Below are 14,800 nucleotides of genomic sequence, written 5' to 3'. Positions count from 1 at the left end.
ATCAAGGAGCGGCACAGTGACTGAGTTTTGCCATGAGAGGTCAAAAGAGCGAGGTTCTGTATTCTGTGACAATTCTGGCTTTCTCGTAGACCTGGCCGACTCCTTCATCACAGCAATACAAATATCTCACATAAACGGAGAGGCTATTACCCTGTACACCTGCTACAATTTAAGAGATTCTCGGAGGCCCAGATTTGAGGAACGGAGGAAAAACATACTGATCCTCACCACACCCTTTGCGTTTCCTCTCAAAGGGGCCTTCGAGGCGAAGGAACACCAGGCCAGGGAAACTCATTCCGCCCACAGACTCCCAACCCGCTGAACTATCATCATAACAGAGCCTTCGCGCGCGGCGTGTGAGCGCCAGATCAGAGCCCCGTCTGGCTGTTTTCATTCCGCACGTCTGCGCCTCCGCCCCTGCCCTGCCCCCTGTCCTCCGACACTCGCCGCTTCTCGCCGGGTCGCGGTGTAATTTCCTATATTTCACAAGCCTCGTAAACAAACGTTGCCGCCGCGCAGCGCCAAGTCCTCCTTCCTTCCCCTGCACCTGCCATGGACGGGAAGCGCATGGGAGCGTTTCCTCGCTTTTAATCCCGCTATTCAGAGATTTGCTTATCATTCATTACCGCTCAGATTTTCCTCCTTCTTCCTGGCCCACGGAGCCCTGCATCTGCCGCACAGCTGGCTGCTGGTGGAACCTTCCAGAGCTCTGCTCGGTTCTCACCACTGCTCTCCGCACTCGACTCCAGCTCGACAATTAAACACTTTCTTTTCTCACACAAAAAATCTTAGAAGAAATGGTGCAGTTTTGTAGTACCCTGGCTTCAGGGAACAGCCACAGTGGAGTCCGAGGAGAGTAAGCTTAAAACCTTTCCCTTCTTGGGTAAATACAAAAAGACTCTTTACAGAGTCCATCTTACTAGAACAGGCAGTGGTCTTTCAGATGCTTTTTTTGAGAAAGCACTTGCCAAGAGGTTACAGCATAAATTTGACCCTTGCCTAAAAATACCCTCTGATCTCATTGAATAATTCTACAAAAAGCAATAAAGATCACACAATGCGTTGGTGCGGGAATCAGCGCTGTGTGTGGGGGCCAATGACAGTAAAGGCAGCCAGGATCGTAGCCTTTATTTATGGAGACTGGAGCGGCTTCAGCTCCCCGTCCTCCCGGCGTCTTGACAGACGTGAAACGCAACCTGCCCAAGCCCACCCCTCCCTCTGTTTGTTTAACCCCCTCCTTAATACGCACACCCAGTGCCCTTTAAAAAGCCCCATTTCAATACGGTGCTAACTCAGCATTCAAGTTCAGCCATCTGTCTGTTGAATGTGTCAATGGGGTAACAAGGCTTTAACACACACAACAAGAGGCAAATTTATGAACCCGACATTGAAATTCACAGCAAGTGCTGGAGGGGAGAATGCTATGGAGGGGGATTACATTAGAGACACTAGAAAGAAAAATGGCCTCTTCTTACTCGCAACATATGTTACATTGTTGAAACTTTGTAATGGTCTTTTTTAAAAACTTTACTCCCCGGCTGAAAGATACTCAAGGCAATGCATTTGCATAGTTGCAATGCAGGAACAGTCTAGGCAATTAATTGCAATATAAAATTGGACTCGCATAATTACAAAGATCGTTACAAAGACAGAAGGATCATTTCATTGGGTATGTTGAGCAGAGTATGTATGGAGATTAGCCAGAGACAGTTCTGGGTTTTGCTGTAGTCAAGCTTGACTGCACAGTTGGCCAATTACAAAGATTCTGACATTAGCATATCTCCAGTATGCCAGTTATCCATTTACGAGTTTGGTTGGAGAAAAAAACAAAACAGAAACAGGCACACCAGGACCAGGATTACCAACCTCTGATCTACTGTGTATCTCTGATCTGGTAGTTTTGCGAGCACGTAAAACGAGCTAACTAAATGGCCAACACATTCACGCATCACAAATCCTGCTAAAGCAATTATCTGAGAGGGAGGGGAACGTCTTCCTGTCGTAAGCGAGGCACCTTAAATGAGCAGCTCATATAGGGAGCCCCGCCCCCATTCCACACCTGTCATCACTGGACAACTGCTCCCCTCTGGACCTGCTCTCCTGACCCCCTGACCTCAAGGCCAGCGCTTGTGCCCTGGAATTTAAAGGAGCAAGACCCGGAGTATCTTTACCATGGAGAACAGCAGAACACTAAACTGGGACAAAGAGAGACGTCTCTAGAGTTTCCCAGTGCCTCCGTGGCATGCGTCCGCCTTCACGTTTCGTTTCTCAGGTGATAAAAGCGTTGACCTACTTTAAAATCAGCGTGGCCCTTTATTGGCCCTCTGGGTTTATTGTCGGATGCACTTCGCTTCACTCCAACAATAAGGTGGCTGTTTGTTACGCTCTTGTGGTCAGTTAGTAAAACTTTGGGATTTCTTAGCTTCAACTCACTTTGAAGTTTCACCACACTGTATCGCATGCTCTGGAGACACGCAAGGAAGACACGTACATCTTGTCTCTGTCACCTCAGAAACCACATGTGTGTTTAAATGTGGTCTACTGTACCATTTAATTTGTTCTACAATTAAAGAATGAGTGGTATAAGAGAGCTGTTAAAATACACTACAGCAAAAACATTTAAAGACCTACAGGACCATCCAGAACAGTTAATCTGGCCTTGATTTAAATTATTAAAAATGTTCATTCCAATACAATCAAATCCTCAAATGTATACATGTTCAAAAGCCCTTGGTGGTACATTCACTTTTGCTTGGTTTAGCATACAAAAGCTTAGTGAAAGATGTTGTAACCCTTTGAAGAATAAGATTTTACAATGTTTTTTTATTTATTTTTTTATTTTAAATCAGTGTTGCAGAACTCCATGAGTTTCAATTACCAGGATTGAGGATCACATCAGCAGAAGAGTGTTCTTCAGTTAAGAACATTCTAACCACAGATTTCTTATTTTACACTTTAAAGGGTTAAAGGCATTTATGATACTGCTCTCACAGCCATGAATACACCATCTCATCCATTCAACTGCAGGCTGAATGTTCAGGTCTGTCCTCTCAATAAGATTCCTGCTCATTTAGCCTTAGGTTGCCATGTCTCTTCAAACACAGACAGAATGACAGAGAGAGGGACAAAAACAAATCTGTCTGATAGATCTCTCTTTGGTGTCCTCATCCATTTGCAGCAATGAGACACAAGCAAACAATCCACACTCACAGCCTAGCAACTCTTTGGACCCACAGACATGGGACAAGGCCACGAGGGCCTTCATCTCCACATGAATACAAGAGATTAAGATTTTTATCATTACGCATGGGCAAGTCTCCCCTTTATCTGAGAGTGCCATTAAGACTTACCACTCCAAAACAAACTCCAGGAGAGGCTCAAAAATCAAGAGAAGATTTGACTGACATGTAAATGTAAACTGTCCCGATGAATTGTTTCTAAACTGAATTGCATCCCTTAAAACATGACTACATTTCTCCTCAAAGAGTAAGGCTTAAACTACACTGGCACGTTTAGATAATTACATATTGCATACATAAATTGCCTGATTGTGTATTTTCCAGAGAAATTAGTTGCGCCAACGTTGAAGACACCACACTGCAGTAACATGATCTGATGAAACTGTAACTGTGGACAAAACAAAAAAAAAAACATTTCTCTAAATGGCCCGATTTCACCCCGTCTTCAACGCAGCCCCCCAGGGTAGTTCAAAGCATCGTCCCATTCCCCTCATTACGTCCTCTCTAATACGCCCGGCATCGGTGGGAAAGTTCAGTTTCCACTTGAGAAGTATGCTTTGAGGCACTGGACAAATATTTCCCCTGCGCGGCAGCCTTCTCCCCTCTGTTGTGTTTAGACAGCCTCCAGAGCGGCGCAGAACAATCAGGCGAGATGACACCGGCGACGCAGCCGGTCCCCGCAGAAACGGGCCGGATCGCCTCCGCCAGACTGCACTTCAGGGCCGGCCGCGGCTCCGTTTACGCTCCACCGCTTAGCGCAGGTATCAATTAGACGGTGGAGGTAAAGGGGGGGGGGGGGGACACACACGACTCCATCCACAGAACGCAATAACAGTCTCTCGCGTTTCAAATTAAAAGCTTTCGATGTTCAAAGCGAGAAGCGAAGACGTAATTGTGCCACTCGAAGCAAAATGGTTCTCAGATGCTTCTCCGTGCCTCAGAGCACAGTGGAGACGGCACTCTGCCCGACTTACCGAATTACCCTTTTGTGCATCTCGGAGATCACAGCTAAGTGACGCTGAAATGCTGCTCTCTGAGGTATGAGTTGCATGTTAATTGGTGCTTGCTGTGAAAGGTATCCGTAGCGGGAATGAGCCATTATGATAGCTTTATGAAACTGACATCCTTACATCAGTTGGCACCAAATGATCACATTCCAGTGAATGCAGAAAGTCTTAAACCGGATTAAACTGGACTGAAGTTAACATGCTAATATATAAAGGATAAGCCTACTCTAAGCATGAGACTGAAACACTGCATACTATAATTTCAGATTACAAATTTATACTGGGCAAACAAATAGCACACATGCCATTCTCACTCAAATTCTCACACAGCCACATGCTCGTGTCCATCAAACGCAGCCAATTCTGAAACTGAACCCTGACCCAGAGGCTAAAGGTCAGGTAATATTATTAGTTCAGTAAGCTGTCCATTCACATGACTTAAAATTGTTTCAAAAGCTACTGGCTGAACAATGAGTAGTCCATCATACTACCCCATTGTCTGAAACCATGGTATTTGAAGGAACATACAGAAATGTTGTTGACCTAAAAACTCAAACATCAGTCGTAACTGATTTGTACAACATTAAGTGAAGACCAATTTCTATATCTCCCACACAGCTGTTTTATATTTGAAAATTGTTATTTTATAAACAATTGTTAAACATATAAACCGAGAGGTAGTACTGCTGAATGATAAGTTGTAGATCATTTACAACAGTGGCATATCTGCAGTTGCAGTGCCATGAAAAAGTATTTGCCCCTACCTGATTTAATCTATTATTGCATATTTGCAATAAAAAATGTTTTAATTATTAATATGGAAGTTTGATAACTTTTTTCATTAAATAAATTAAATAATAATTAAAGAAATGTGTTATGTATTTAATCAACTTCCCCTTGGTCTAAGATTACATTTTGCCTAAAGATGTGAAGCCGTTCAGTGTGACAAATATGCAATAACAAGAGGAAATCAGGAAGGGGGCAAATACTTTTTCATGGCACTGTATGTTTTTACGCAGTAAATGCCACTGTCACTTTTCTTGGGGGAGGGAGGATGGGGTTTTTATTGACTGCAGAAAGAGTCATTCTGGGGATACGTGCTGTTATGACAATTTAAAAATAATGGCCGTAAATGCGAACCTGCACTCCAGGATTTCCTCTAATTATAGCCTCTGACATTCAATGCCGGGATAGATGAATGAAGCCTGCCTTTGTTTTTTTTTCTCCGTGGAAGGATGTCTAAATAAGTGGGTTCATACGAGCTTGACTCAGAAGCATCAAAAGGCCAGCAGGATGAGGATCAATTTAGAAGTTAACCTTCACAGATGCAGGAAACGTAAACATGGCATTATGCTAGCATAAGGCTAATGAAATTTTAACTGGAAATGCAATATGTCATTAAGCCCCGTGACATTTTTCACAGCGCTTAGATACTTGACACTGTGTACTGCCCGTATGGCGCTCCAAACCACGCTTTTAATTGATCGACGTCATGCTACTCGGGAGCGGGCTACTGAAATGCAGCCGGGGCGCATGTAGCCTGTTGCCGTTACTCCAGTTTGACGGAGCTAAAGCACAGCAGAGTTACCTTCAGCAGCCCCAGTGTGACCAAAATTTCAAACTGCTTTTGCTTTAGGTCACATTACCATGGACGCATTAGCATTCGCAAGGGGCATTAATAACAAACTGCTATTCCTGCGGGGATGTTAATAGCAACAGCTTGGGCAGAAATTTCTCTAAGGAAAAATTAAAACAGGCAAAACCTCTAAAGAAGGAATGGTGGACTGAGGCCTTTCAGCTACACTGTCTGTGCCCTCTTGTGGAAGACGGGCACAGTTGAGCAGAAGCTCGCTCTACTTAACACTCGCCACGGCTGCATGGGGGGGTCTAGTGAAAATATTTTGGAAAGTTCCCCTGTTGTCCAATCCTGTCTCCACACACCCAAACTCACACTGCTGTGGATTCTGGCGTAATACAGAGACCCTTGTTTTACAGAAACATCTTATACAAAAATAGAAGCTCTCAACGATCAGTGATTTAATGGCTACTTAACTTCATGCAGAGCTTCTTCACATCCTCTCCAAATGTGAAGTAACCCTTCAATATGCCCAAATAATAGGATTTGGAGAGCCGCTTGGCATCTCACCAACCAGCTAAATAAATGTATGATCTCAGATCAGTCTCCTCCTTGTTTTCATAGACAGAATACGGCAAGAAATTGTCAATACTGGACACCTATTTTCCAATCAAAATAAATATTGTTGTATGTGGACTCTGTCCTGGTCTCTCTGTGTAACTTTCAGAAGAGACAGAATGTGTGGATAACTGCATTTGGAAACTTCTGGAACCCAAAGCAGAGCCAGGCAATAAGACGACACTTTCCTGAATCTTCAGCAAACCCTGGAGTATTTAACCACGGATAATTATGTTTACTGCTCATATCATGTTGGTGCCAAATAACCCAGCACACTGTGAATGTAAATATGCTTTAAGTAGTTAAAGCGTTGTTAAATCTAACACAGTTAAATCCTCACAACCTGAAATAAAATTCCAAACAACTTATTAAACTCTTCTTATTGCTCTTATGCACGCAAGGTCACACTAAATACGAACAAGAAATCAATGGCATGTATTTGCTATTTTTTGCGGTGAGAAATGTTAGCATTTCCAGCTGGAAGAATAAAATTGATGGGTATCATCCAAGGGCCTTGGGTTTGAGGTCACTTCATAAAGTCATTTTCAAGCACAATGCTTGAAAAAAAAGTATCGACTTACCACTGAAAATATTAACACGAAGCAAGTCTGAAAAATGGTTCGGCCTCAGGAATGGTGATGCTGTGAAAAGACTGCAATAAAAATACTATACATAATGCATAAAATACATTCACAATTTGCACAGTGTATAAAGGCACGTCAGTCTTGTTGTGTTGATGTTTCATGATGATTCATTGGCAATAATCTAAGCAAAATGACATGAGAGAAAAAAATTAATCTGAAATTCTTTTTAAAATACATTGCGAAAGGAAAACAAATTACAGCCAGGGACTTTTTTTTTAGCTCGAATTTTGAAACAAGCATTTCCCCAACATGAACACAACACAAAATCAACAACTTTGAGATTCTCTTAAAGAAGTGTTCTGAACACAAGCGAGCATGTGCAAGAGGAATGAATTCAGCGTGCTGCAGCACGCGGGGATCATGCACTATAGGCTGCCTGCGCGTGTACACGTCTGTCTACCTGCGTGAGAACTCTGTGGAGCTTTGCAGTCTTCCTTCCTATCCAAGACACCGTGTCCTCAGACGCCCTTTCTCCAGCTGCCACCACATGATATCATCTGGCTTCCTTTAGTGGCTTATGGTGCTTATTACGCCTAAAATGGATAGGTACTCGATTGCAGCACTTCAGTCAGATTGTGGCAGCCATTACCAGAACATCATGCTACCTGCAGACATTTGGCTAGTGCAGTCTTCTCTGCTCCTGTGACTAAAGTTATACATTTTTATCTGGAAGCCTACCTTTGTATGAAAACAGTACATTCACAATTACATATGAATGAATTAATGACAGCAAGAGGTCAAGGGTCGGTTAAAAAGTAGGAAATCAAATAAAACAGACAGTCAGTCATTTCTTATGGGCTACATTTTCAAAAGACACAAAATCCTGAGATGAAGAAACTGAAAATCCAAATAAAAATACAGCCAAATAAAAAAAAACGCCACAGTTTTTCCAGTTTTAAACCAGATCGGAGAAAAATAAGATGACTGCATAGTTCGAATATCAGTCACACTGATGACAAAATGATTTACAGGAACAAATTTGACTTTTCCAATGTTCTGGGAGATCCACCACAGCTCTGGTGAGACTGACGTGAGACTAATTATTTTTGGACAAGTTTAACTTCCAATCAGTTTTCATATATAATGGAGTTCAGGCTCTTGGCAGCATTAGACAGTAATGGGGAAACCGGGCACAGACTCAAAAATGGGAGAAACCAAGCACCTCCATCGTTACTCACAAAGCCCCAATGAATCTGCCCGTTACCGTTTACGTTCCTCAATACTCCACACCTTCACGCCACAAAAAACTGACCACGGAGCAGCGGAACGACGACGACATCACGTCAACATGGTAACGTCACGGCAACGACTCAAGCCGACCGTTACTCTGCGGGAGCCCGCAAAGCGCCCCCAGGTGTGCAGCAGCCGAAAAGGGCCCGGTCTAACTGTTCGGAGAAAAACAAAACGGCAGCAGCAGCAGCACATTCGCTGCATGCTCTGCGTGATCAAAACCAGCAGAGGCCTATAAACACCTCAGGTTCACAAAGTTCTTATCCTTTCTCTGTGTCCCTTTAGGCCAGAGACATTGATTAGTACCCCCATACTACTCTCTCAGATGCTTATTTATGAATCAGGAGGTCACCGGTGAGATATTGGCTACAAAACAGGAAATCTAGCGTACTGGCTCTTGAAGTGTACTCAGCACTATCAACATGGGATATTGTATTCAGTAAGATGATTACGTGATAATTTGTCTCTCAGCTGCGTCATGGGAGTTCAGCTAATTCACGCGGCTGCATGATGATTAGCTTCAGATGTTTTTAATCGGTTTGTTGGAAGATCTTGTGTGATTACCATAACTAAGTCATGCAAGGCAAATGCTATCGCATACACATTAAACATTAACAGCCTGCCTGGCACGGAAAAAAAATAATCCTCAGAATTCTGGAAATGATAATGGTCAAAACCATGGTAGATTACTTTCCCAGACAACACTTTATTTTTCTGTTTTTGTTTTATCTATTTCTTTTTGCAGTTATTTTTGAGAGATATGGAATGCACAAAAAGTTAAAGACAAACATGCATGAGATAATGACCTTCTGACAGCAGTGAGTTACAGGACACATAATGCATACAGACGAACCCTATGGCACGTCGGCTAAATACTGTTCTACCATTTATCACAATCAGAGACCTAAACACTTTCACCAAAGTGACAGATGAGGAGGGATTCTACATTATTAAGCCCATGATGTTTCCAAGCCAACAAATTTCTCATTTATTCCAGGCTTCATTCTTCATATTGAATATTCCAACAAAAGACATACAAAGGCCAACAAGACATGCTGAATTGAGGCTATTCTAGCTAAAAGAACCATGCAATCAGAAACATAGGTATCCATTAGTGATGTTAACTAAGCAGTAGACAAGACAATACTGTGCCAAACTGGACTGGAGGCCATTTTTCCTTCCCTCCCGACAATAACATGCACAAGACATTCAGCAGAACCACTGTACATTGTATAATCCTAAATAATGTCTGCTGTGTTCACGATCATTACTACACCAATTTGGAGATTTAACAATGTTATTTCCACCACTCTTGTCCCCCCCATGCCCCTGGCTAAGGGCTAGTCTTGAAGGAAATTTGTGAGGCTCAAGCATGAAGTGAAGTATTCTGAAGCACAAAAATTCAATAAATAAACAAGACAGGTACAGTTCGCCAATCCAGTCGCGAACCCAACCCAGCGTCCAGTTTCTGTGGTCCAGAGACAGAATCCTTTTTGTCTGAGACATGAACAGCTCATGGAAAATAATTAAGCTATCCAATCCAATTATTTCTATCCAACAAACACTTTCTACTCTGGCTGACCCCAACCTTCCATGTGACACATCTGAGCCAATTAGAGCTGAACAGGGTGAGCCTGTATCGAATTAAAAAACAAACCTATCCAAGTCAGCTTGTGATTTCAAGAAGTAAGGTGGAGGTAAAAGAAGTAGGCCATGTTAGAACCAGTGTGCTAGCACACAGGGTCACAGCTCATCCCAGTTTTCATGGAGCAAGATATCAGACTATCGTCAGGCACTTAACCCTACACTACCTCTTTTGGGGAGTTCTAAGCAGAGGGACAATGGTGCTTTTTTTTACCTTTGGTAAGACTTGGCTGCCTACCCAACCTCCAGATTTCAGGTGTTAGGGTTGACACTGAAATCACAAGGCCTCAGCACCAGCATTAGTGCCTTCTCATTTTTTTGAGATAACCTGTGTGATGGTTTCAGTGTCTAAGTAAACAAAAGCAAGACCTCGGCAGGACTTCCTCATGAGCAAATAAGTACCAATTTAATAACATCTGGATGTGACTTCATCCACAAACCATGTGGATCAGGAAGCAGAACCATTGAAAACTTTTCCTGTATAGTAATAATAATAATTGAATAACACATCAGCGGTTTGTATGAAATGTGTGGTGCAGGACTGCACATGCATTTTAGCCTACCTTTTAATCTTATTTTTCCTTTCCAAAGGAAACTAGGGAAGAAAACTTTTATACAGGAAAATTTTCTTGACAGGGTAACAATAAGCCACAACCCTGATGAGCCACAGGTGTGCATTTTTCTTACTAACGGAATAGCCTAGATCTGCTAAGACAGAACTAAACACTGCAGAGTCAGACTGTGACTTGAGTCTGAAGAAGGAAAAAATGTTTCTGACTGATTTATGCCTATACATAAACAAACAAATATGTCTAAACCTGTTTTTAGACGTTGGATTAAGACAGCGTTTTGGCGCTGCACTTCAGTTACAATTTCCACTGTTCTCCTTCGGCCTACCATTTCCTGAAAAATATGGAACAGCAAAACAAGCTCTCTGGCACAAAAATAGAAACAATACAATAAAATCAGAGAGAACACAGAATAAATCACAGACAAATAAACTTCCATATGCAGACACAATTAGCTTGTTGCAATTTTACATATAGGTTCAGATAAAAGGGAGAAAATCTTTTAGCATTATTCAGATGTTTCTGGTGGTGAAATTAATGCTAAAAGTAACAGGAAAATGAATACAGAATGAGCAAAATCAGTGTTAAATCTTAAACTTTGGAATTATTTTCTATTTTGGAGGTGGTTGGATATAATCTATTACCTGACGATGACATTTTACAATATGTATAAATATCATCGCATTAATCCAGTGCCGTATTATTTCCATAATATTTTGTTTAAACCTTCTCCAGATTTTAAAAAAGTGAAAATATTTTGGTGCACCGCAAGAACAAGCTTAGATCTTTCCATTTTAAATAATAATAACAGTATGAAAATTCTTGTGTTACGTGAGTCATCAGACCAGAGCCGGTGCAATACCCACATTAGTGCCTGCCAGCCCCAAACACAGAGCCCTTGGGAGGAACTTTCACTGTCTGAAACTCAAACCACAAACGGTCAGCGACCAGAACTATAAAACTGTCTGCTTCACTCTGCATGTCGGGTTCATTCTAGTTTATTCACACTGACAGTGGGGAAAACCAAAGATGCACTTGCCACGCGCTGAAATATAGCAACCTTTAAAGAACACTCCTTCTATTCATTCAGTTGTTCAGTTGTACTTGGCCATTAAGTTCACCTGAGCACAGACTTCACATTCTAGGTGACACTTTAAAGAAGGAAAAACAGAGACATGAGGCAGTATATTTGTGTGCAAATTATATCCTATGCTAACAGTGCTAACTATTAACTGTACCTTATATTTTATATTACATGCCCACATACACAAAAAGGCAAAAGTACAGGACACTGCATCCAGCACAAGCTGGGGTTAAAGTTAATGCTCCTTTTCTAAGCCTTGCATCGCTCCATAATTCATCACCAGCACTACCAGGAGTTTTTAAAACCAAGGGGAATGCCAGCACAAAATACTGAAAGCACTATAAAGAAAAAGGTAAAACGCAAGCATTGCAGCTCTTTTGCAAGCAGCACAGCATATTGTAATGGTCAACAACCCTGTTGATTAACCACAGCCTTCACCACAAGAAGGACAAGAAGGTGATCAGCCTCCTGTAACTGCTTTGCATGTTAATAACAAAAAAGGCTAGACTTTCTTTCAGAATGATTCTAAAATGAATGACAAATACAACATGAGAGAGCTGCATATTTGCCACAAATCACAAATAGGTTTATTCAAAAGTCTCTATACTAGGAAACTGTATTATGCAAGCTTTTAAAAAAACATGTTGGATATGAGTATAGGTTTTGGACATCATTTTGATCTATTGATCATTCTTGACTAACCATTCTGTGCAGTTGTGTCAGCACTACAGCATAAAAAGGCAATTATGATCAAGTGGCTGGGGCAGATGAGGACAAGCCTGATGCAAATCAAGAAGGAAATCTAAACTAGGAACAAGGACATTTTTTTTTTTTTTTTGATGAGACCAATGTCTATGTGTCATCTAGATCATTCCTAGACATTTTAAACTTAGCCCACAGCCAGTCAATGACAGGCTCAAAGTTGGAAGACAAGGAGTTAAAACACCATCAGTTTCAGAAACAGCAGCAACGAGTTACGCTCATCAACGCCGCGCCGTGCCGATACACTCACCATAATCTTTACGAATTGAAGTTCTATAGCCGCTAGGTAGCCCTGCTCAAACCATCATACAGAGCTCCCTATTGACGAGTGTGTCCATATAACACAAAAGTCAACTACAGGTGTACAATTCCACTATCCAACCAATGTGGATAGATTATTCCCTGCAAGTTTCTATTGTAAAGCCTGCCCCTCTCACAATGACAATGAGTACTTGTGCATGATGCACAATTCAGTGCAAGGTTCTATTTGATTGCAGAATTCGTGAAAATGGCAAATTGCAGTTGTAAATCTTTGCAGAGAAATACACATCCGCAAGTTTAAAAATTAACACAGCTTTTCTATTTGTATTCCAACTGACATGCGTTGGGATACCAATAGATAGATGCCCTAAACACCACTGAATTTGTCCCTCTGGTTGCACTGAGTGCAATCCAAAACAACAAAATCAATTAAATGTTTTTTTGTCCATGCACGCACCCTTGTTGTATTTAAGAGGAGTTCACAGCACAAGAGCAGAAGGGGAAATTTGCTCGAGACCTCCCAGTTATAATGGACCAGAACACTTTTCGAAGCCCTCTCATCAGCAGCCAAATGAGGAATGCACTTGTTTCAATGAAGCAGCCTTTCCTTCAACGCTGAACAATCCAAATGTCTTCCGTCTGTAAACAACAGTGATTAATAACTTCTGGTGAGCCTCTCAGCAGAGTGGTGTTCAAAGAGAAATTTTCTTTTATGCTGAGCAAGTCTGCAGAGGCACTGGGCAAATACACTGAAATGTGCCAACTGCTTGGACGAGGCAAAGAAAATATCCTAGAGAAACAAAGTAAAATCCAAATTGATTCCATCACACTGAGAAAGACTGAAAAAATATATTGCTAAGAATTCTGCTGAATGTACAGTAGACCTGGCAGGGATAACTGAATGGGGAACTCAATTGGATGCAACACCAGAATTCCAATGGTCTTAACCATTATATATATATATATATATATATATATATATATATATATATAGGTATATATGGAGGTTTATTTAACATAAGACTGAACCTTTTCAAAAGAACGCTGTCCTAATGGCAACTTAACTACCAAAATGTCATCAATGCTGTTACATGCAGCATCTTACCACCAAGACAATGCTTTAGAAAACACAGGTAAGTTATATTTGATGCAGTCTGCATGCTTGCGATACCCACATCTTCAGGCCTCCAGATTAACTGTAATGTGCATGTCCGGGAAAGTAAAGTAAAATGCATGATCGGACAAGTGAATAATATTTTCTTCCTGTCGGAACGGGACAGCAGAAATATCTGTCATTTTGCCGTTTCATTTTATAACCGATTGCAATAAAACGGCAAAATGACTAATATTTCTGCTGTCACGTTCTCTTAAATCTACAGAAAGAGTTTCACCAGTGGAAAAATATAGCAATAACCCGTCCTATAATCTTTTATAAATGTATGTTCTATATAAAATACTCATTATGCAAAGAAACGCCACAGTTTATTTTGAAACATAGCAACTGGGGTAGCCTACAACTACCACTGCTGATCTTTTATAAAATAAAACCATTCAAGTCACAACAGTTTTAACGTAAATTTCGATTTGCATTGTTACTGTATGAAAATATGTACAACATTCGCTGCCACCGTTTTTCAAGCGTTCTTTGGGTTGTATATAAGCCCTAAACGTAATGTAAGGCCTAAACCCTAAGTCACAGTAGGCTACATTCAGGAGACTGGTGTTTTCAATATTAGGCTACATTACTTTTAACTTGAACTATGCATTCACTCACATGCAGTTTTCTCAGATTTCCGTCCGATTTTTCACTTGTGCTGGATATCATTATGCCGCAAAAAACAAAATAAACTTTTTATTGTTTGATTAAACAAAAACACTGCCATGAAATTGCCCGAAAACAAGGCTGTCTGTATTTTTTCCAAATCTGGAATTTAGTCAAACATTGATCCACCTGCCACTAATTGATTGCAGTGTTAGTAGCGTTTGCATATAGCCTACCGTTTCAGGGAATGCACTTTCCACAGTTTAAGCGGTCATTCACTTAGTTACATTTATGCCATCATGGCACGGTCCAATTTAGTTTAATTTAACAACCCGAGGGATTGTCTGAAATTTTCTCTTATGAATATATATTTTTTTAACTCAAATAAATGGATCCTGTGCTTT

The 14,800-nt window shown here is 41.2% G+C and overlaps 1 protein-coding gene across 5 annotated transcripts in view; it reads right to left on the bottom strand.

Moving 5' to 3' along the window:
* The window catches only part of sulf1 (sulfatase 1), a 104,269-nt gene extending 89,665 nt beyond the window's left edge, over nucleotides 1-14,604 (bottom strand). For 2 of the 5 annotated variants that reach the window (XM_064333036.1, XM_064333039.1), the window contains exon 1: nucleotides 14,409-14,603. In XM_064333036.1, the coding sequence (XP_064189106.1) occupies nucleotides 14,409-14,459 (51 nt within the window). In that variant the 5' untranslated portion in view covers nucleotides 14,460-14,603. Of the gene's footprint in view, nucleotides 1-14,408 lie in introns of all 5 variants that reach the window. The other 3 variants (XM_064333040.1, XM_064333041.1, XM_064333037.1) reach the window with 2 other exon arrangements.
* Nucleotides 14,605-14,800: the final 196 nt, after the last annotated feature.

This window comes from Anguilla rostrata, chromosome 4 (assembly GCF_018555375.3).
Source record: "Anguilla rostrata isolate EN2019 chromosome 4, ASM1855537v3, whole genome shotgun sequence".
Taxonomy (NCBI): domain Eukaryota; kingdom Metazoa; phylum Chordata; class Actinopteri; order Anguilliformes; family Anguillidae; genus Anguilla; species Anguilla rostrata.
This window is presented reverse-complemented; position numbering and strand designations above follow the sequence as displayed.